This window comes from Globicephala melas, chromosome 15, assembly GCF_963455315.2.
Source record: "Globicephala melas chromosome 15, mGloMel1.2, whole genome shotgun sequence".
Lineage (NCBI taxonomy): Eukaryota > Metazoa > Chordata > Mammalia > Artiodactyla > Delphinidae > Globicephala > Globicephala melas.
This window is the reverse complement of record NC_083328.1, coordinates 3,539,069-3,559,967: the sequence shown is the minus strand read 5'-3', so window position 1 is coordinate 3,559,967 and position 20,899 is coordinate 3,539,069. Positions and strand designations below refer to the sequence as shown.

At 53.9% G+C, this 20,899-nt stretch overlaps 1 protein-coding gene across 16 annotated transcripts in view; it reads left to right on the top strand.

Moving 5' to 3' along the window:
- The window catches only part of LOC115847107 (monocyte to macrophage differentiation factor 2), a 126,098-nt gene that overhangs the window by 47,855 nt on the left and 57,344 nt on the right, over positions 1–20,899 (top strand). The window contains exon 7 of one of the 16 annotated variants that reach the window (XM_060285673.1): positions 730–1,812. The exons of 14 other annotated variants lie outside the window; for them this stretch is intronic. In XM_060285673.1, the coding sequence (XP_060141656.1) occupies positions 730–933 (204 nt within the window). In that variant the 3' untranslated portion in view covers positions 934–1,812. Of the gene's footprint in view, positions 1–729; positions 1,813–17,115; positions 17,246–20,899 lie in introns of those variants that run through there. One more of the 16 variants, XM_060285671.1, reaches the window with a different exon arrangement.

Below are 20,899 nucleotides of genomic sequence, written 5' to 3'. Positions count from 1 at the left end.
TTCAGGGGCGTGAAGTACCTTCGCCTTGTCGTGCATCCGTCACCACGATCCATCCACAGAACTTTCTCATCGTCCCAAACTGAACCTCTGTCCCCGTTCCACACTAACTCCCCTCCCCCACCCCCAGCCCCCCAGGCGCCACCCTTCTACTTCTTGACTATGATCTTGACTCCTCCGGGGACCTCACGTAAATGGAATCCTACAGTATCTGTCCTTTTGTGACTGGCTGATTGCACTTTGCATAACAACCTTGAGGTCCGTCCATGTTGTATCATGTGTCAGAGTTTCCTTCCTTTTTAAGGCTGAATAATATTCCATTGTATAAAGTAACGTGAATAACGCTTTGTTTATCCGTTCTTCTCGTGATGGACACTTGGGTTACTGCCACCTTTTGGCTACTGTGAATAATGCTGCTGTGAACTTGGATGTACAAGTACCTGTTTGAGTCTCTGCTTTCACTTCTTTGGGGATACACCCAGAGAGACTGCTTTTTAGAAAAGATAACAAAGCTAGAACATATTCTTTGAGATTTTGATAGAAATGCGTTACACTGGAGAATGAATTTGGGGAGAACTGATGACGTCACTGTGTTGAGATGCCCCGCCTGGGGCTCTGGGCTGCCTCACCGTCCACGCGTCTTCTCGCCTTGGGTGGTGGGGGAATGGCTGGGTGATTCTGGTCTTGCTGGCTGCTCGTCTGACCTGTGCTCACCCTTGTCCTTGCCGACAGCCCGACACCGAGGGCATCTGGGAGCTGGTGACCGGAGGGGTCTTCTACTGCTTGGGCACGGTGTTCTTCAAGAGTGACGGGAGGATCCCCTTTGCCCACGCCATCTGGCATCTCTTTGTGGCATTTGGTGCTGGTACCCACTACTATGCCATCTGGAGGTACCTGTATCTGCCCAGCACCCTGCAGGCCAAGGTGTCCAAATGAGGTGTCAGCCTGCACAGGACATTTAGGCTTTTGGAGCAGAGCATCACAGGGAGTGCTTCTGTGAACTTGAGCCCAGCGCCCAGCGCCCAGGCCCCCCGTCTTCCCTCCTATGGGTAGAGCTTTTTGATGGGTCCAAGGTTACTTCTGGTGACAGCCAGACCACCCCTTGGGTCCTAGGTGAGAACGAAAGCATTTAATCATTTTTACAGAGGAGAAATTAACCCTGTAATGTGTTTCTATTCTAGACAAATGTTTCCTAATACAACATCGTCAGAAAAGGGGGCAGACGTGGTCCTGGCCAATTGAGGAATGATGGGCCAATATGAGCTTCCTATAAGGTCCTGAGAAATCTATCAGGGAGTCTAGTGGGTTAGTTATACCTGGGTGGCCAGGGACTCCTTCTCTGCTACCAAAGTCCTGGCTGGGAAATTGTCCCCTGCTCAGGGAAAGTCACCCAGCTTGTAGATCAGGGCTGGTGAAGATCCACGACCGTGGCAGACATCACCAATCAACTGCAGCGTGGCGTGGTATCAGGATCCTTCCCAAGACTGCTCTGGGAAGCCACTACCAATCGACTTGGCACTCATGATGGCACCTCTTGGCCTTGCTTGCCCCGTGTGCTCTGCACTGGGGTCATGGCCAGACCAGTTCAGTGTCTCCATGTCAGAGAGCAGGCTTATCCCCTAGAGGGGCCGGTTTGGGCCCGTGGGGGGAGACCGAGTGTACCCAGAGCAGCCCCTGTCGCTCTACTGCACCGTAGCTGGTTCTCAGTGCAGAGGAATGGGTGGCTGGGGATGGGAAAGCTGTCGCTTGGCCATTTGTTCTCATGCCGAAAAGTCCAGAGAAATTATGAGAGCCATTCACTGGGGGTGGGGTGGGCATGGGGAGGGGCAGGCAGACCCCAAGAACTTGTGTACTTGCTCCCGGTTTAGGGTTTGTGGTTCAGATTCTTACCGGGTGCCCATCAGCGGCCCTTGGAGTCTCCTCCGATGAGCCCTAGAGAGAAGGCCTCGGCTAATTTGATAGGGATCTGGGCAGAGTGACTGGGTCACCCCAGCCTCTGAATCCCCCAGTCGCCCAAAGAAAAGGCTTCCAGGGGCCTATCCTCAGCCCCCTCCCAGGGCTGGGCCAGCGATCTGTACCCGGCACAGGGACGTTTACTGGGAGGGATCCAGGCCTAGATCCGGGGTCTGACCTGGAATCTCAGACTCTCTGGGTCAAGATCGGTCTCATTCTACAGGCTTCATTCTACGACTCCCAACCAGAGTCAAGTGGGCAAAGACAAGATGCCTTATGCTTAGTTCTCGTACATTCCAGGGTATTTCAGGACTCCGGCAGCTAGAATCCCACATCCAAGCCGGTATTAAATCGTCCGACACATTCCTCAGGCAGGCAGGTTCTGAGCTGGGAGATGCCTTGGGGATGTTCTGTCCTCTTGCGCGCGTGCGTGCGTGCGTGCGTGTGTGTGTGTGTGTGTGTGTGTCTGTCTACACTGACACTCCCAGACCCTGGAAGCTGCCTCTGTTCTGCACACCTGCCCTGTGGAGTCCACCAAGTACTTCTCATCATTTGGGGTCAGGGTTGGAGTTGGGGGGGGAGGGGAAGCTTTGCGGGGGAAGGGCAGGCTGGAGGGCAAGGCTTGCCCCTGGTTGGGGGCAGGGACACTGTGACCTGACCTCTGCCTGAGCCTGAGGTGGGGAGGGGTCACGTGGGTCCTGGGATGCTGTTTAGGAAAGCTCCCAAAGCGTGGCACCATGGCAAGCCGAGATGACAGTCCCGTCATCAAGGGGTTGATGGGGACCAAAGCCCTGTGACAGGGCCAATGCTGGGTGCTTGGGACACTGACCCGGGCTCTCTTTACTGGCCCCCCAACCCCCGCTGAACTCCTCTGATACCTGCGTCTCATTGTTCCTCCTCCTGGGTGTTGGGTCTTACATTTTCCCCTAGACAGCCTGCCCTGTTATCTCCCACACCTTTTGGGGTGCCGGTTCCTCTGATGGGAACTCTGTTCACCCGTCATTCACCCAACTCACTCCTACACATCCTTCAAAGCCCTACTCGGGCATCAGCACTGAAGAACTTCCGACCTTCCTCTGACTTAGGGGCTCCCTCCTCTGCTTCCCCAAAGCCCCTGGGCTCACCTGCCCACACTCGGAGCCCTGTCCTTTGTCACCCTGGTACTTGCACCTGCCACCCAACCCAGGAGCTCCTGGAGGGAGGGACTGCGTCTTGCTAGACTTGGGACCAATTGCGGCATCGCCCCCTTGCTGAGGGCTTGGGCCAGTTCCTTAACCTCTCTGGGCCTCAGTGGCCTCTGCTGTAAGATGGGTGTGATAAGGCTATACCTTGCAGGGTTGCTTGAAGATTCAGCAAGATAATGACTGTAAAACATCAGGCCTGGTGTCCTAATTAGCTCCCTTGGTTGGAAGGCAACCCCTGCTAATGATAATGAGGGGACAGAGCCTGTGCTACCCAAAGGAATGAATCACTAATGGTGGAATTTCTGACTGTGGACAGGCTGGTGAGGACACTGGAGAGTATTCTGGGTATTCTGTGCGGCCTTGACCACACTCCCCCACCCCCATTCCAATTCAGGACCTGCTTCCCATGAACTGTCTCTCTTCCCCAGCATCATTCTGAGAGTGAATTTCCCAGGATTCCATTTAATCCAAGCCTAGACCCTGGACCTCCTCCAGATATATCACGAACATTGCAGGAAAGGAAAAGACGTTCCTTAGGCCCGTCTCTTCTTAGGTAAGGCCCTGTCCCAGGAGCATTCTAGGCTGTGCCCTGGGCATGTGGAGTGGAGAGGTCACGACACTGGAAATTCAGATGCCCGCCAGCTCCCTCTTCCTTGAAGCTGTCATGTGCCAGGACGACCCAGCATGGCGGCTGTTTTGCCCCAAGGAGCCAGGGGAGCAGTTGGCAGCGGACTGGCCTGTTTGACATTCCGGGCACTTTGGCAAGTGCTCCTGAGCTGGGCACTGCCGGGGCGCAATGAGGGGTGGGAGCTGATGCGGAGGCTGGAGGTGAAGTGGGTGGGGAGAGGCTCCCATTTCAACAGCACACGTCCATGGCACCCCGTGCTGGCGGCCAGGCCTGCAGTTGACCACCTGCTTAGTTAATCCGTTGGCCATGGTCGGGACAAACCAGAGCAGGCGCGCTTGCTGGTGGAGGCCTGGTCCCCAGCCGGCAGGGTTTCCCTGAAAGGCCCAGAGCAGGACTTGCTCCGGGCTGTCCCTAGGGCCACCAGCCCCTCAGGCCAGGGAGGGATTGAAATCAATATCATAGACCAGAGCTGCCTTTCTGTCTTGATTGGAAATTGAACATATGCTGGGAACAGGGCTGAGCATCCTCCTTTCCATCAGCCTCGGGCTCAGGCTGGGAAAGAACCCTAGGAAAGCCCTGGCGGGGAGGGGGACAGAGATGGGACTTGCAGGTGGGCCTGGATCTGGAGCTCTGCGGTACCCCGCACAGTGGGGTGACTTAGGAGGTGGCAGTCCTGGGCTTCAGCTTAGCCAGCTCTTTTCCAGACCTGTCTGCCAAAGCCAGAGTGTTCTGAATGTTTTCCTGCAGCTCTGCCTGAGCGCCGGCACTGGGGCCCGGGCCTCCATGGGGAACACGCGGAGGGGCTGCTCAGGCAGCCCACAGACCCACGCTGACTTCAGGCACCACGGGTGCTCAGAGGGGCAGGTGGAGCTCAGAGGCTGGGAGATGGGTCTAGAGACCTGGTCAGAAAGGCACCTGTCAAATTTGCTGCCACGTACTGTGTAACCAGATGCTGAGATGTAGGCTCTGGGAATAGCATCGCGGGGTCTGTGGGGTCCGGAAGGTGCCCGTGGAAACCCCAGCAGCCACTTCCACATGTGCACACCTGCTCAGGTGGACTCACGGGAGGAGCAGGAAGCTGAGGGAGGCGGGGGCTTACCTGTAGGGCGCTCCTCCCGGGGGCCGGTCTCTGTGCCAGTGGCTTTAGAGATGCTCTCTCCACTGACGGACATGCACCCTCACTCCCACCCCGTGAGGCGAGGATTACTGGCTGGTCTTACAAAGCAGGAAACCAAAGCACAGGGAGGTTTGGCGACTTTCCCAAGGGCACCCAGCTTCGAACCGGCAGAGCGAAGCTTTGAAGCCAGGACTCTCTAACCCCCAACCGTCACGTCCCTTGAGCAGATCTCCTGCTTCCAAGGAAACCCACTACCCCCAAGTCTTTCCTCCAGGGAGGAAAGCCACGCTCAAAATTTTTAACAATAATTAAAAACAAACAAAAAAAACCCCACACCCTGGCCTGCAGCCAATTTCCATGGTGTAAATACCAACCCCCCTTCCCCCACAATGGCCCGTTTCACCCTACCGGAGTGACGTTCCTGAAGATGCGTACAAGCCAGGCCCAGCACACCACTACCCCCTGCTTCCCGGTGGTGTTCCTCTCGGAGGCTGGCCAGGGATGCAGCTCGGAAGGAACCTGGGGTCAGGCCTGTCACCGAGACACACAGAAGTTTTGTCTCAGGAATCTGGAGCCAGTCCAGCCCTACACTGGCCTGCGTGCAAGGCCCCCGGCCGGTCCTCATTCTCTGTGCCTCAGTTTCCTCATCTGTAAAATGGAGCTTGCGATTGGTGTATGGAACCGCCCTGTCCTGTTAACTGCGGGGCCAAGGCCACGGCTTCGCTGGAAGAAGTCAGAGCAGCTGTTCTCAGCCCTAGGGTTTGGCCAGAAAACCACCCAGGGAGATGCTGAACTGCAGAAAACCACCCAGGGAGATGCTAAACTGCAGACCCCAGATCCCCACCCACTCCCCGGAATGCTGAGCCAGCGGGTCATGGTGGAAGGGCAGTTGGAACTCTGGAGCCTGAACTTCTAGCAAACTCCCGGGTGGTTTGGACACTGGTTCCAGAAGCCCTGCTCTGGAGCTCATCTTCTCTGAGGCCCGGCCCTGCTTGTTAGTGGTGAGGTTCTCCAGGAGACAGAACTCGTGTCCAGGGGCTGGGGACCTAACCAGTGCTCTTGCTTTTCGCTGTCTCTTTTTCATGTGGTTTCACGTTAACCCTCCCAGCAGCCTGCGTTCATACACAAGGCCATTCCTTAAACTGGGCCCTGTCACTGATTTTTCCTAGCTCAGTCCCAAGTCCTGTGTGATTTCCATGGTCTTTACTGTCACTCTGAGAGGCAGGTATGAGCCCATTTTACTGATTTGGAGACTGTGGCTCAGAGAGGTTAAGTAACTTGTGAAGGGAAAGTAGAAATAAAGAATCCCGAATGGACAGAGAAATAAGAGACATCGTCAACAGCAATGCTGTCCGGGATGGTAGCTGTTAAGTGCAGGTGGCTCTTTAAGTCAATTAACTACCCGCATCATAAGTACTCAGTAGCTCCACGGGGCCAGTGGCTACCTTTTTGGACAGCCTAGCCATAGATCATTTCCATCGTGGCTGAAAGTTCTATTGGATAATGCTGGTAGATCAGTGGTTCTCAAACTGTTTGGGCTTGGAACCCCTTTGAACTCTTAAAAACCACTGAGGACACCAAAGAACTTCTGTTTATGGGCTCTATCTATGAACATTCATCATACAGGATGAGAAATTAAAATGCCTATTAATTCATAAACTCATTGCACGCTAACATAAGTAACATTTTTCTATTAAAGATAACGGTATTGTTTCCAAACACAAGAAGATTTAGGGGGAAGAGTGGCATCATTAGTGTTTTTGCAAATCTCTTGAACGTCTGGCTTAACGGAGGGCCCCCGAGTCTCCCGTCTGCTTTTGCGTTTGGCTCTGTGGCTTCTGACATCACCCATCCCGTAGCCTCTGGAGAGCTTTGCGTGAAAGCATGGGTGGGAAAGAGGCAAATAATGTCGTAGGATCGTGATGAAAACAGGTTGACTTTGGGAACCCCCTGGAAGGGTCTTGGGGGGCCCGTGGGCCCAGACTAAACGTGGTTAGGAGCCAGGGGTAAGGGCTTCCGTGGTGGCGCAGTGGTTGAGAGTCCGCCTGCCGAGGCAGGGGACGCGGGTTCGTGCCCTGGTCCGGGAATATCCCACATGCCGTGGAGCGGCTGGGCCCATGAGCCATGGCCGCTGAGCCTGCGCGTCCAGAGCCTGTGCTCCGCAATGGGAGAGGCCACAGCAGTGAGAGGTCCGCGTACCGCCAAAAAAAAAAAAAAAAAAGAAAGAACCAGGGCTGGATCCGGAGTTGTCCCCTTTGTTTTACATCTGGAGACGCTCTGTCAGCGGTCCTTATCGTAGACCAATGCTGTCTAATTTTAGCTGAACCTGGAGACGTGGGCAGGACAGAGAGGCAGGAGGGGTGTGAGCAGTGGTCTGGGGTGCCCTCTCGATGTTGAGGGCAGGCCCCGTGGCTGTCGACTGTTGGCAATGCCCAGTGCCCAGCAGAGCGCCCAGCGCTTAGTAGGTGCTCAGACACGTGCTTGGGAGGAACGGGCGACTTTGAGCTTGGTCTGGCTTGGGGCCCACCTCCTCCTCCCTGAGGCTGGGAAGGCTTGGCGCGGGAGCCTCCTGTAGTCTAGGTCCCTTTACATCTGGGGCCGGAAGAGGCAAGTTCACTACCAGGCTCCGCGGGGACACTGACCGCCCTGGCCTTTACTCTTGGTGTCTCTGCACATCGGAAGATACCTCGGAGCGCTCCCGGGAGGCTCTCGGGCTAGTTTTTCCAACTCAAGTTTGTAGCGAGCTTTGCCTCTGCCCTGAGTGGGTCTGCAGCCCCCAGGGTGAAGGAGACAGGACCCCGGTGAAACAGACAAGGTCTTCACATGTCAGGGTGGCCTCAAGGAGGGACCCTGAGACTCATTTGTGGGAGTACATATCCAAGTGACTTGGAAGGAGGTTGTCTCCTTAAAGATGTTTTCATTATAAAAATATATGCTTACTGAACTTCCCTGGTGGTGCAGTGGTTAAGAATCCGCCTGCCAGTGCAGGGGACACAGGTTTGAGCCCTGGTCCGGGAAGATCCCACATGCCGTGGAGCAGCTAAGCCCATGCGCCACAACTACTGAGCCTGCACTCTAGAGCCTGTGAACCACAACTACTGAGCCCACGCACCACAACTACTGAAGCCCATGCACCTAGAGCCCGTGCTCCGCAACAAAGAGAAGCCACTGAAATGAGAAGCCTGCGCGCTGCGGTGGAGTAGCCCCTGCTCGCCGCAACTAGAGAAAGCCCGCACGCAGCAACAAAGACCCAACGCAGCCAAAAATAAATACATTTAAAATAAAGTATCAATAAAAGCTTTGGAAAAAATATACACTTACTATAAAAATTTCAGAACGCTAGACAGGTAGAGAATAGTTGGCAGTGTCTGCCTCAGGTAACCAACCACTCACCTGTTTCTTTCTGTTCTCTCCACTCAATGTGTACTTTTAAACTTCGGTGTTTTCTTCTCTTGCTATAGACATCTTTACACCCTACCTTTTTCCTTACCTTTCTGAGTATTTTTTCTTATTATTTCAAGCCCTTTATAAACATTATTTTAAAAGTCTACATTGAGCGGGTGTACCACAATTGCTTTTCTTTTTTTTTTTTTTGCGGTACACGGACCTCTCACCGTTGTGGCCTCTCCCGCTGCGGAGCACAGGCTCCGGACGCGCAGGCTCAGCGGCCATGGCTCACGGGCCCAGCCGCTCGCAGCATGTGGGATCCTCCCGGACGGGGGCACGAACCTGTGTCCCCTGCATCGGCAGGCGGACTCTCAACCACTGCGCCACCAGGGAAGCCCACCACAATTTCTCTAATCATGCTTTTAATTCAGGTGATAAACATAGCTCTGTGATGAGGATCTTTCGACATAAAGTTTTCCCTCATATTGAGCGCGTTTTCTTTAGGCCACACGAAGACGATAGGTGAAATTTGTTTCCTGCTCTTGGGCTGCCCAGTCCTGGCCGCCACCTTCCTGCTGTCATTGGGCTGCTGATTTCCTACAGTTGGCCACTGTCCCTGTCCCCGAGGGAGTCTGGGCATCCAGGAACCTGCCTGGGTGCCGCCAGAGAGCTGGATTATCTGGGAGGTTAGGAAAAGTCAACGCTGGCGTAAGGTGTGAGCTGTGGAGGAGGGAGGGGGCGTGTGTCTGTCCTACAGGTGGTCTGGTTGGTGGCACAGGAGGGAGATGCGTGCGGGTTGTGGAGGGGGTGCTGCAGACGCCACCCTGTTTGACACTGTCAACCGCCGGTGGGAGGTGAGAAGTCACAGAGGGCACCGGTGTGCTTTACGTGCGTGTGGCGCCCTGGAGACCGAATGTTAGGTATTCAGGAACTTGGAAAGTCCTTAAACCGTGGCTCGTGTGAGACTGGTCAGGGTGGGAATATTTACACCGTGGAAATCGGCAAAGGCTGCACACCAGAGCTTAACGTTTTTGGAAGCTGGTTTACCAGGGAGCTGCAGCCTTCCCCCTATGTACACTTTTCTGTGTTCCGTCCCCTCTTCATAATTAACAGGTCAGATACACACAATCACAAACGTGCTCATTCTCATCCGTGTTCTCATATATTTCTCCCTGCAAAACCTGGCAAGATGAAATTACTGTTTGCATATTACACGGGGAGACTGAGACTGCTCAGAGAGGCTAAGTGATTTGCCCAGGGTGGTCCAGCGGGGCAGGGCCTGGGATCCAGGTCGTGGTCCTTGGGTGTTGCATCTTCCTCCTCCCATGGTGCTGGGCTGTCTTGCTCCCGAGGGCTGAGCTCTGGGGCAGCAGGTGAAGGCATCTTCTTAATGTCCTTCTGGGGCCTCGTTGCCACCAGGTTTCAAGAGGAATCTGCCTCCTTCTGTGCAGGTGTAGGTCCTGCTGCTTGTTAAGGCCTTTCTTGAGGGGGGAACAGGAGCTCTGATTGTCTTTCCTACTGACTTTTATACACCTATCGTGTCTACAGTGTTGAGATTGGCATTTGTGGCATGACTTTTAAAAACTGTCCTGCTGGTATTGGACCCTTTCTGTGGTTGTGAGATTTTGCCATTTTTGTATTAACAAGATATTTGATAAACATTTGTATTAAGAAGAATAACCCTGCTGGTGAATGTGATTGTCTCCAGTGGAGTAGAAAGAACTTAAATAAATAAAAATTCAAGATACCTCACGCTTGCCCAGTTGTCTTCTTAAAAATAACATGGGTCGAATCTTTTTATAAAAGCAGTCCACTGTTCGTTGTAGAAAACTTGGAATATTTAGAAAAGTATAAAGTAAAAACCCTGTATTAGCTGTCTATTGCTGTATAATAAATTATCCTAAAATACGGTCTTAAAACAACAAATAATCATCAATGCCTCTCATGGCTTCTGTCAGTCAGGAATTCAGAATCTGGGCTTGAGCTGGAGAGGAAACTCATCCGAAGGTGTATCCGCTCACATGGTGGTTGATGCTGGGAGCCAACTATAGCCCTCACTGGGGAGCTTGGCCAAACACCCTGCTTTAAAACGTAGATTTTATTATTATTCAGGTATAGTGAGGCCAAAAGATCAGGAGATGACTGCCACTGAAAAGACAGTTTGTTACTCACAGATTCCCAAGAGAAGGGGGCCTGTGATACCAGGCAGGGCCACACAGGGAAGCAGCAGGGTGGGTCAGGAGGCGGGGGGGGGGGGGGGGGGGGGGGGGGGGGGGGCGGCGGATGTGGGCCAGAGCCTTTATTGTGGTTTTCCTGGGAAGCAATGGGAGAGGCAGTATAAGCAGTCTTGGTATTGGCTAGTTTGAATCATTTCAGTGGGCTCTGAGGTGTAGGCGCTGTCCCTATTGGTGTGGTACTTCTACTGGGGTGACGAGGACAGGGAATACTAGCCTAGAGTATAAAAGTCCAATAGAGAAGGTGGGGAGGTGTGGTCTCCAGGTGGGTTGATTTGCATATGCAAGGTGTGCTCACAGGTGAACTGTTTACTGGCTCTAGGGATGGTTTACTATCTCCACTCTGCAAGGGGCAGTCTCCCCATGGTCCCAAAGGCCCCATATGTCAAAACATCGGAAGAAAAGACATACTTAATACACACCCACAAGCGTCTTCCTCACGTGGCCTGGGCTTCCTTACAACATTGTGGCTGGGTCCCAAGAACGAGGCAGGCAGGAGACATAATGTCTTTTATGACCTAGCTTTGGAAGTTTGCATTGTCCATGCTGCCATGTTCTGTTGTTGGACACAGCCAAAAAGATCCTGCCAAGACCGAGGGGAGGGAAGGCAGACCTCCTGCCCACCACCTGGTTCAGGAGGGTCCTGAGTAAGAAGACTGTGTGGGATGGGGTAGGTACTGCTGTGGGTGTGTTGACGTGGCTATCTTTGGAAATTGCAATCTGCCACAAGCTCCATGGCCCAGAAGTAATCACTGTGAAAACTCCCTACTCTCCTGCTTGCCCACGTTTTTGAATGTGCTATATTACAAGGGAGGAATAATCTGTTGGTAATGAAACTTTGTGATCTTGGACAAGTCCCTTAGCCTCTCCTGGCTTCTGTTCCACGTCAGTGCAGACGGTGGATTACATCAGGGGCTCTCACATTTCTTTCCTTGGGTACTAGAAAAATATGTCCAGCTGGACCAAGCTTTTTCACCCCCAATTTGAAAAATGGCCACGTGTTCTCAAGTCTCAGTTAAAAATAGAAGTTAATATGTAGTATTTTCTCCATCTTAATTATTTTGTGCAAACATACATCATAAGCCAAATGGTACCTTCTAAAAAAATGCTTCCAGGTAACAAATCAAGTAAACAATAAAAAAATTAATTTTCATGGAAATGTCAGACCCAACCAAGGGTCTGACACTTGGTTCTTCCACAGTATGTTTTCTTGAGGCCGTATTTGCCCATATTTGTGATTTTGTGTTTATCACATGGTCATGTTTTTGGCTAATGAAATTAATCCTGATACCTACATGGCTTGAAATATAAGCCATATTGAAATATATATTTCAACATACTCCCAGTCCCAAGAGCACTAGAAACTAGAACTGAAAAGTTTCCTAATCACTGGGGTAGATGATTTCTTAAATCCCACCCAGCCTAAAATTTTTAACAGTTAATTAAACGTGATTCAAAGTTCTCTACAACAGACCTGGCATTAAAAGGTAAAGTAACTTGGGGTTCCCTGGTGGCGCAGTGGTTGAGAGTCCGCCTGCCAAAGCAGGGGTCACGGGTTCGTGCCCCGGTCCGGGAGGAACCCACGTGCCGCGGAGTGGCTGGGCCCGTGAGCCATGGCTGCAGAGCCTGCGCGTCCGGAACCTGTGCTCTGCAACGGGAGAGGCCGCAACAGTGAGGGGCCCGCGTATCGCAAAAGAAAAAAAAGGTAAAGTAACTTGACATCGTGATCTATTTTAATGGGGTGGTCCTGGCACCCTATATATTACTCTGTAGCTCTGGCACCCCCTACTGAGCTAGGCTGGGACCCTCTGCTGAAGGGCTGGCACCTGGACAAAGGTCTCCTCAAGCAACAGAATATAAAGAAACTAAAAGGGACTAAAAATAACTGCAGGCATGCGCAAACGGGGCAAATTAGGAACAAGGAGATACAAAAAGGCCACAAACCAACTGCCACTTCTGAGGCGCCTGGAGCAAAGGCAGGGTATGTTCCCTGCACCACCAAGGGGGTGGGCAGCCCACCTAAGCCGCCCCTTCGGCCGCCCCTTGCCCCTCCCCCAACCGATACTTGCTTTCACTCCCTCGTGCGGCAGCCTGGCCTGAACTCCTCGTCTGGCCTCTTGTCAATTTCTGTTGCTTAAAGAGCCCAAGGACCCGGGTGGGTAACGATACAACTCTGAAGTCCTGGCGTCCCACACGTTACCAGTGCCGGGAGGTACTCACTGGCAACTGGAAGTTGTTCAGCAGAGGATGTGGGACGAAAAATAACACTTGCAGAGCGTTTGCCAGATGAGCCTACGGGGAATGACCAGGCCCGAAGCACTGGCATTCTGGGTAGTGGTGCCGACATCACTGAGCATGAAACCTGAGCGTTAAACCACTTGTTTCCAGCCCCTTCTAGGGATGCGGATGTAACAGTCTCTGAAAGAAAGGCTGGGATCTAACGTCCTCCCTGTGCCTGCTGCCTCCTTCCCTTCCTCTCTCCTGGCCTCCGAGAGCCCAGTCTCTCCGCCCCGGGACCGGCCATCCCGTGGGAACCTGCCCTTTGACCTTAACCAGATGGTTTTCCTTTGGGCTCATTCGGTTTTTTCCTAGATTGAGTCCCAGGACTCTGCCGCCCTCTGGTGGCCACAGAGGGCAGCTCAACACTCCATTTTTGTCCCATGGATTTCCAAAGATATTTAACCTCACAGTTCAAAAACTTGTTTTGCTCACATGCCAGTGGGGCAGGTGCAGGAATACGAAGATGAATAAAATTCAGTACTTGCCCTTGAGAAGCTTCCAGTTGAGGGAGGGAGTAAGAGGTTGAGATAGGTGGAAATCTATTCATTCCTTTGTTTATTCTTATAACAAATATTTATGGAGCCCCTATTTGGTGCCAAGCGTAGCAGTAGAGAGATGAGGCGCCTGCCTTTACAGAACTGAAATCCTAGTGTGTGTTAAATACACACAAATATCACACACAAAAATAGTGATAAAGGCCTGTGGATTAAACGAGACAGGTTATGAGACAGAGAATGACCACAGGGGTGGCCACCATGAGAATGGTCAGGAGATGATAGTGGAGATGGGTTTTAATGAGAGGAAAATGGCACCACGCCAACACAACGGGACAAGCATTTGGGGAAGAGGACACAGCAGGGGAAAGGTTTCAGAGGAGGGAACGAGCTTAATGTGTTCGAAAACAGAAGTTCGTCGTGCTGGGGCTCCGTGGTGGAGGGAGAGAGCAGGTGGAGTGGTCCGCAGGGGCCAGCTGGAGGAAGGGTAGCGATTAGAGGACTCCAGGCCAAGCAGGAACAACATCTGATTTGCATTTAAGGAACATGGTTTGATAAAGTGTGGACTTGGTTAATAAAAAGGTAAAAAATAAAAGTCTGTGGGAGCACAGAGGAGGGGCATGTAGCCAAGTCTGGGGGTCAGGGAGGCCTTTCTGGATAAGGGGTGTTCGTTTATCTATCGCTGCATAACAAATTGCCCCAAAACTTAGTGGTGCAAATCAGTAATAAACATTTATCATCTCACGTAGTTTCTGACGGTTGGGAATGTGGAAGCAGCTTTGCTGGGTGGTCCTGGATGCAGTCAGGATGTTGGTCAGGGTTGCAGCCCTCTGAAGGTTTTGCTGGGGCTGGGGGACCTGCATCCAGGATGGCTCACGCCAGCGGCAAGTTGGTGATATCTGTTTGCGGGAGGCGTTGGTTTTCTCACCACGTGGACTTCTCTAGGGCTGCTTGGGTGTCCTCCCAACATGGCGGCTAGCTCCCTCCAGAGGGGATGGTCCAAGAAGGGCAGAAGCCAAGTCTTTTTTAAAAAATTAATTAATTTTTATTTTTGGCTGCATTAGGTCTTCGTTGCTGCGTGCGGGCTTTCTCTAGTCACAGCGAGTGGGGGCTACTCTTTGTTGCGGTGCGCAGGCTTCTCATTGCGGTGGCTTCTCTTGTTGCGGAGCATGGGCTCTAGGTGCACGGGCTTCAGTAGTTTTGGCACGCGGGCTCAGTAGTTGTGGCTCGTGGGCTCTAGAGCGCAGGCTCAGTAGTTGTGGTGCACAGGCTTAGTGGCTCCAGGGCATGTGGGATCTTCCCGGACCACGCCTCGAACCCGTGTCCCCTGCCTTGGCAGGCGGATTCTTAACCATTGCACCATGAGGGAAGCCCAGCCAGGTCTTTTATAATGACACTGTCATTTTGGCAACGTCTTACTGTTTACACAGGTTAGCCCTGTTCAACCTGGGAGGGGACTACACCCAGGTGTGAAAACTAGAGGGTGTGAATCACTGTGGGCCACTTTGGAGGGGAGCAACTACATAAGCAACACCTAATCTGAGTCTTAAAGGATGAGTAGAAATTAGCCAGGTGATGAAGATTGGCGTTAGGGGCTGAATTGTGTTTCCTTAAAATCCGTACATTGAAACTCTAACCCCCAGCACCTCCGAATGTGACTGTATTTGGAGATGGGGCCTTCAAAGAAGTGATTAAGTTAAAATGAGGTCATTAGGGTGGGCCCTAATCCAGTCTGACTGGTGTCCTTATAAGAGGAGATTAGGACACAGACACACACATAGGAAAGGCTGTGTGAGGACGCAGGGAGAAGCTGACCGTCTACAAGCCAAGGAGAGAGGCCTCAGAAGAAATCAACCCTGCCGGCATCTTGATCTCGGACTTCTAGCCTCCAGAACCGTGAGAAAATAAATTTCCACCGTTTAAGCCCCCAGTCTGTGCTATTTTGTTATGGCAGCCTTGGAAAAGGCAGAGGGGGTGGCCTGAGCAAAGATAGAGATGTGTGAAACGGCGTAGTAATAGCAAATAGTTGGCATCATTAGATCCTGAAGAGCAGGGGCCCGTGAATTTTTCTGTAAAGGGCCAGATACTAAATATTTTAGGCTTTGGGGGCTGTAAAGTCTCTGTTGCATGAAAGCAGTTTTAGACAATACACAAAGGGGTGTGGCTGTGTTCCAATAAAACTTTATTTACAAAAACAGCAGCTCAGATTTGGCCCACAGGTGGGAGTTTGCCAACCCCTGCTGAAGAGGGTTGCTGGGAGGGGTGGGCTTTCCGACAGGATCATGGTGAGGAACGCCTTAGGAGGAAAACACAGGTTTAAACCCAGGCTCTCCTTCCAGCTCTGATGTTTGCCTCTTTGGGTTCAGAGTGGGGTAGGTTGTACATGTTTATGGGGAGTCCTGAAAGGTTTTTTTTTTTTTTTTCGGTACGCGGGGCTCTCACTGTTGTGGCCTCTCCCGCTGCGGAGCACAGGCTCCGGACGCACAGGCTCCGCGGCATGTGGGATCTTCCCGGACCGGAGCACGAACCCGTGTCCCCTGCCTCGGCAGGCGGACTCTCAACCACTGTGCCACCAGGGAAGCCCTGAAAGGATGTTTTTTAATCACACAGTCCAAGGTTCAATTCTTGGCTTTACCTCTAGCTGTTTGACCTCTCTGGGTGTAACAACGTCTGCCTCACAAGAGTTGATGGGAGCTTTAGATGAGATGACCAACGTGAAGCCCCTGGCATAGAGTCTGGCATACAGTAGGCGGTCAATAAATGTCTGTTCCCTCCTCCCCACTTTCCCCTTCGCAAATTTGGGGTCATTACCATATAACTTTATACCCCAACCACTGTCAACAAAAAGATTTACTCTCAGGGTCAGAATTCAAGAATTCATCTTTTTATCCGAGGCCACGTGAATCCCCCAGGTCTAGACCATGAGCAGACAAAGGGAGCTGTCTGTGAGAAGCCTTTCTCCAAGGCGAAACCCCAGCCCGACGACCGGTGCCAAAGTGAGCTCTAAGGACACGAACTTCTTTTAAAACAAGTTACCCGAGGAGGGCCGTTGGGCCAGAGCCCCGGAGCTGACCTGGCCCCGTTTTGCATCGTTTTAAGCAGAAGAGTGCCATGATCTGATTTGTCATTTAAGACTCTGGCTGCTGGGTGGGGGACAGATTGTAAGGGAGATGGAGCCTGCCACCCTTGTCCTCTTTCTGTGTTTTGGATGTTCATATATGTCACAGCTCTGTACCGCCCCCTTCTCATCAGCGCTTGCCTTACCCTGCTTCCTCTTTTCCTTGGCCTTGTCCGCCTAGGGACTAGAAGGTGGGGACAAAACAATTTGCCAGTCCCCGCCCCCAGCCTGAGGCTGGCACGTGGCCCCGGAGCTTAGCACTGGCCCCGCCCCTGCATAGGCCCCGCCCCTTGAGCTGAAGCTTAGGGGGTGCGCCGCACAGCCCCGCCTCTCCGCAGCCAACCCCGCCCTTCCCTGCCTTCAAGGCCACGCTCACACCCATTAATTGGGCTGCTGGTGGTGCAGGCGCTCAGCCCTACCCCTCATCAGCTCCGCCCCCTCTAGGCCCCGCCCCTCCCAAGCCTGTGTACGACCGTTGGGTGGCCGCAGGAGGAGCCAGGGCCCAGCCCTTTTCGTATCGCCCCAACCATCCCCGGAGTCTCCGCCCCCTCGAGGTCTCATCCTAGTCCATTGGGCCTGTAGCTAGTCCCTCGGAGGCCCCGCCCCTCCCCAAGGCCCCGCTCCATTTATTGGGTGGCCGCAGGAGGAGCCCGAGCTCTCCTCTTCCAGCCGCCGGCTCCGCCCAGCACGAGGCACCGCCCACATAGGTCCCGCCCCCCCGAGGGCCCGCCTGGTCTGTTGGGCTGCCGGCAGGAGGCGCCGCGCCATGCGCGGGTCCGGAGCAAGGGCTCCAGCTGACGGCGGGTGTGGGAGCCGCGCGGGAACGCGGCGGCGGCGGCGGGCTGTGTTGGAGGTGAGTGCGGGGTGCGAGAGGAGCGGAGGCGGGGGTCGCTCCGTGGCGTACGGGGCTCCGGGGCGCAGAGGCTGGCCGGGCGGGGAGGCCGCGGGCGCGCGCTGGGGCAGCTGGGCCCGCACGGGGCATTTCTCCGGCAACCCAGGCTCCGCTTGTCCGGTTGCCATGGAAACAGGCGGCTCTCCTGGTGGGGGGGACCCGGGCGCGGCCTCGGGGGGCGGGTCCCACAGGCTGGCTACATGGGCGAGGGCGGCCCAGCCTGCGGGTTCCAGGGGATCAGCTGCGGCCAGCCCCCCTGCAACCCCTGGAGCCTGGCACCTCAACGGCGGGGTCCCCCGGGCCTCAGTCTCTCTGGCCCCCTTGGAGAGAGGTCTGCAGGTGGGCACAAGGCGCCGGCGTCTGTACCTTCCCTCCAGGGTTGGGGGGACATCCCCCGGCCCACAGCCTGCCCCGGTTTTCCTGTTCACACAGCAGCGCGTTCCCCACTCGTGTGCCAGCTGAAAGCATTGTCTCCCAGCTATTTCTGTACCACTTCCAGCCGCTCGACAAGTAGTGCATCTAAGGAAACATGCAGAGCTGGGGCTCCTGGGGAACCCTTCAGAAGAAACTGGATTGTTTCCCATTAGGGAGCCAGTCGCTGGGGCTGGGGAGGGGCTGCAGACCCAGACACTCGGGCTCCCAGCACCTGGTCAAGTGTTTGATTAATCTGAATTGCTGAAAAGAATTTTGAGTCCCCGCCCACCAGTGATTACAGGTGTCTCTGGTTAGTTACAGGTGTCTCCCGTTAGCACAGGCCACCTCTCCTTCATTCCAGAGAGGAGCCAGCCATTAATCCCGCTGGCAGAAAAATTCCGCCCCCTCTCAAGGGGCTAGCATGTCAGATTTAAATCTGGTTAAATTATTTTTGTATTTAAAAGCGTTACTCTGACTTGAGTTGTCAAGATAGGATTTATGGCCGGTGGGGATAAAGCAGAGCCTGAGAAGCTACCCTCTTCCCTTCCTGCCCTGGTGGAAATTCTAATGGATCCCACATTGCAGTGTTGGAATGGCCGTGTCCCTCCACCCATTTGGTCAGCCCCACAGTGACCTCACTCGCTGCTGCGACATGGGCTTGTTTTCATCAGAAATCGGACTCTTCCTTGAGAACAAGAGAAAAACATTCTCCAGGAGAAGCAACAGCAAGCGACTTGGGCCCCTGTTTCTCCGAGTATTTGTGTGAAAGAGGAGAGAACTGAGCAGAAAAGGAAAAGGCAGGTCATGCTTCCGAAAAAACAGATCTGGTGACCCCGGGTGTGCTCGGCTCTGTAGGAAACTCCTGCACTCCTCTTGCCCTTTGCACAAACGCATCTGGCCCACTTTGACGGAGAGGCCGTGCTCTGCGTTTTGTGATTGTGGAGGAAGGGCACACATGAGCAATGGCCACACTCTGTGGTTCCTCTCTGAAGATGGCCACAGAGGGAGTGACCGTGAGGAGAAGAGAGCCTCCTGATAAAATGGATCGAGTAGATCAGGGTCTGTGTTTACTGGGACTTCTTTGGGCTTATGAAGCAGTTACTGGAAGGGAGAGAGTCACCGTCTGTCCTACATTTTCTACCCCATTTTCGTGATGCTGCTAACTTTGCCCTAGAAAAGGAGGGAGTGGGCTCTCTTCCAAGGCCCTGGGAGGGGACTTAGCAGCTGCGTATTTGTAATTTTCTATTTCTTTTTTAATTAAAGCAGAATTGTATAAGCTTCAGAACTTACAGAGCCTGTAAGGTTCACCCCTGGGTGCAAAACAGCATTTTATTTCTCCGTTGTATCTGAGGGCCTTTTGAATCCCCGTGTTTACTTTGTGACTTTTCTGGGAGTTGGGCTTCTGCTGAGACCTGGTTTTCTACTGTTTCCGCCGTTTTCCACATTGTATTTAAATTTACCCTCGGCATTACCTCCAAAGGCAGAGGTTTCGCAGCAAGACGCTGCCTGGTGGCAGGGGCTGCCCTGGGGGCCCCTGGGGGTTTGGGTCGGGACCGCTGGGGCCGTGCCTGACGTGAGCCAGGTGTCTGTGGAGGGGTCAGGTCCGCCGAGAACGTGTGGTGGCCAGAGGCACGTGCTGGGAATTTCTGAGGCGGGTTGTGTGACGTTCAGAAGGCGCCGTGGTTTGAAGCCGCTGATGTGATGTGCGAACCAAAGCCGTGTGCCTGTCACGTGAGGGCTACTGGAAACGCTTCTGCTGTAAGTTTGGCCGGGGCCTTGGATGGGGCCACGGGGGGAGCCGCAACCTGCTCTGGGCTCCGCAGCGGCTGACAGGGAGGCTGGGCACTTTCCTCGGGGGAGGGGAAGCAGCCTCGGGCTAGATACTGCTTCGTAGCTCTACTCCCCAGCCCGGAGGCCCTCGTGTGCTCCTCTGCTTGGGACACTTGGCTGTTCTCAGCAGGCTCAGGCTTCGGAAGGCTGGTCCGCAGTAAAAGGCTCTGCGTGGTACACAGAAGCGCACTGTTGGCACAGGAGGAGTGCCGCCCCCCACCCCACCATGGGGCAGACCTTCGTGTTTGGAACCCAGTCTTTGGTGCGTGAAGTCGTCAGAGCATCTTGAAGGGTGCAGGGTTCGCCGAGGATGTCAGGTGGCTGGTTCTAGAGGAACTGAAGGGCGGGTCTGCTGCTCAGCCTTCGTTCACGACAGCCCTGGTGGGAGTGATGACGTCGCAGATGTGACCGAGGCCCAGGGGCCAGCCGGGAAGAGCCCAGTTCAGTGTCAGTGTCGAGGCTGGGCCACTTGCCCTGTTGGGTCCCTCGGGGTCGGGTCGCTCCTTTTCTTTGGGGGGCTCCCTAGGCATTTTTCCTGCCCTGGGCAGTCCCCTCCCCTTCCTGAAAGCCTCTCCCAACGCCTGTGACCACGAGTGAGTCAGAGCTGAAAAGAGGACCGTAGCGGAGTTCAGTGCTGACATTCATCCACGGCAGGTGGCCCAGAGCTGCTCTCACCAGGTCCTGGGCCACTGTTTCCAGAGCCTTCTAGAAAATGGCCCTTTCTTCTTCGGTCTGTCTGCCTGGAAGTGGGGCACAGAGTCAGGAGATGGGCGGTGTTCAGCCTCCACCAACTCGTTGTGAAGCAGGACATCTTCCTTGGACTCTGCCCGCCTGCTCCCCCGGAGCTTTGGGTGTGTGTGGGGGTCTGACGAACTCTCTGTCTGGAACCCTACGCCTTTGGGGCATTAAGCACACGAGAGTCATGACTTTATGACGCACCTTGTTGCCCCAGAGCTGTTTTCTAATTTACCCGGCAAGACTGCCTCTCCGGCCTGGCCAGTGCCCGAAAGCCAGGCTGGACGCCGTGGGTGGACACATGCATTCCAGCCGTGCCTCCACTGCTTCTGGAAGGGCCCTTTTGTGTGCATTGTGGTCATGTGTCCGTTCTAGTGCGGCCGTCCCAGGGAAGTGGCTCCTCAGAGCCAGGACCAGTCATCCGGGAGCAGCATCCTGGGGGCGTGTTTTGAATGCCCGGTCGCTTACTGCCCTGCTCGTGTGGCTGCCACCTGGCCTGATTGCCTAGTTCCACTGCTGTTTGTGATGAATTTTCGGTAGCATAGGCTGTGGTGCGGGGGAGGTGGAGTTTAGGAAGACACGGCCTTGTGCGCTCAGAGTTGTTTATGACTTTGGGTGCGATGGGATAGATGGGGG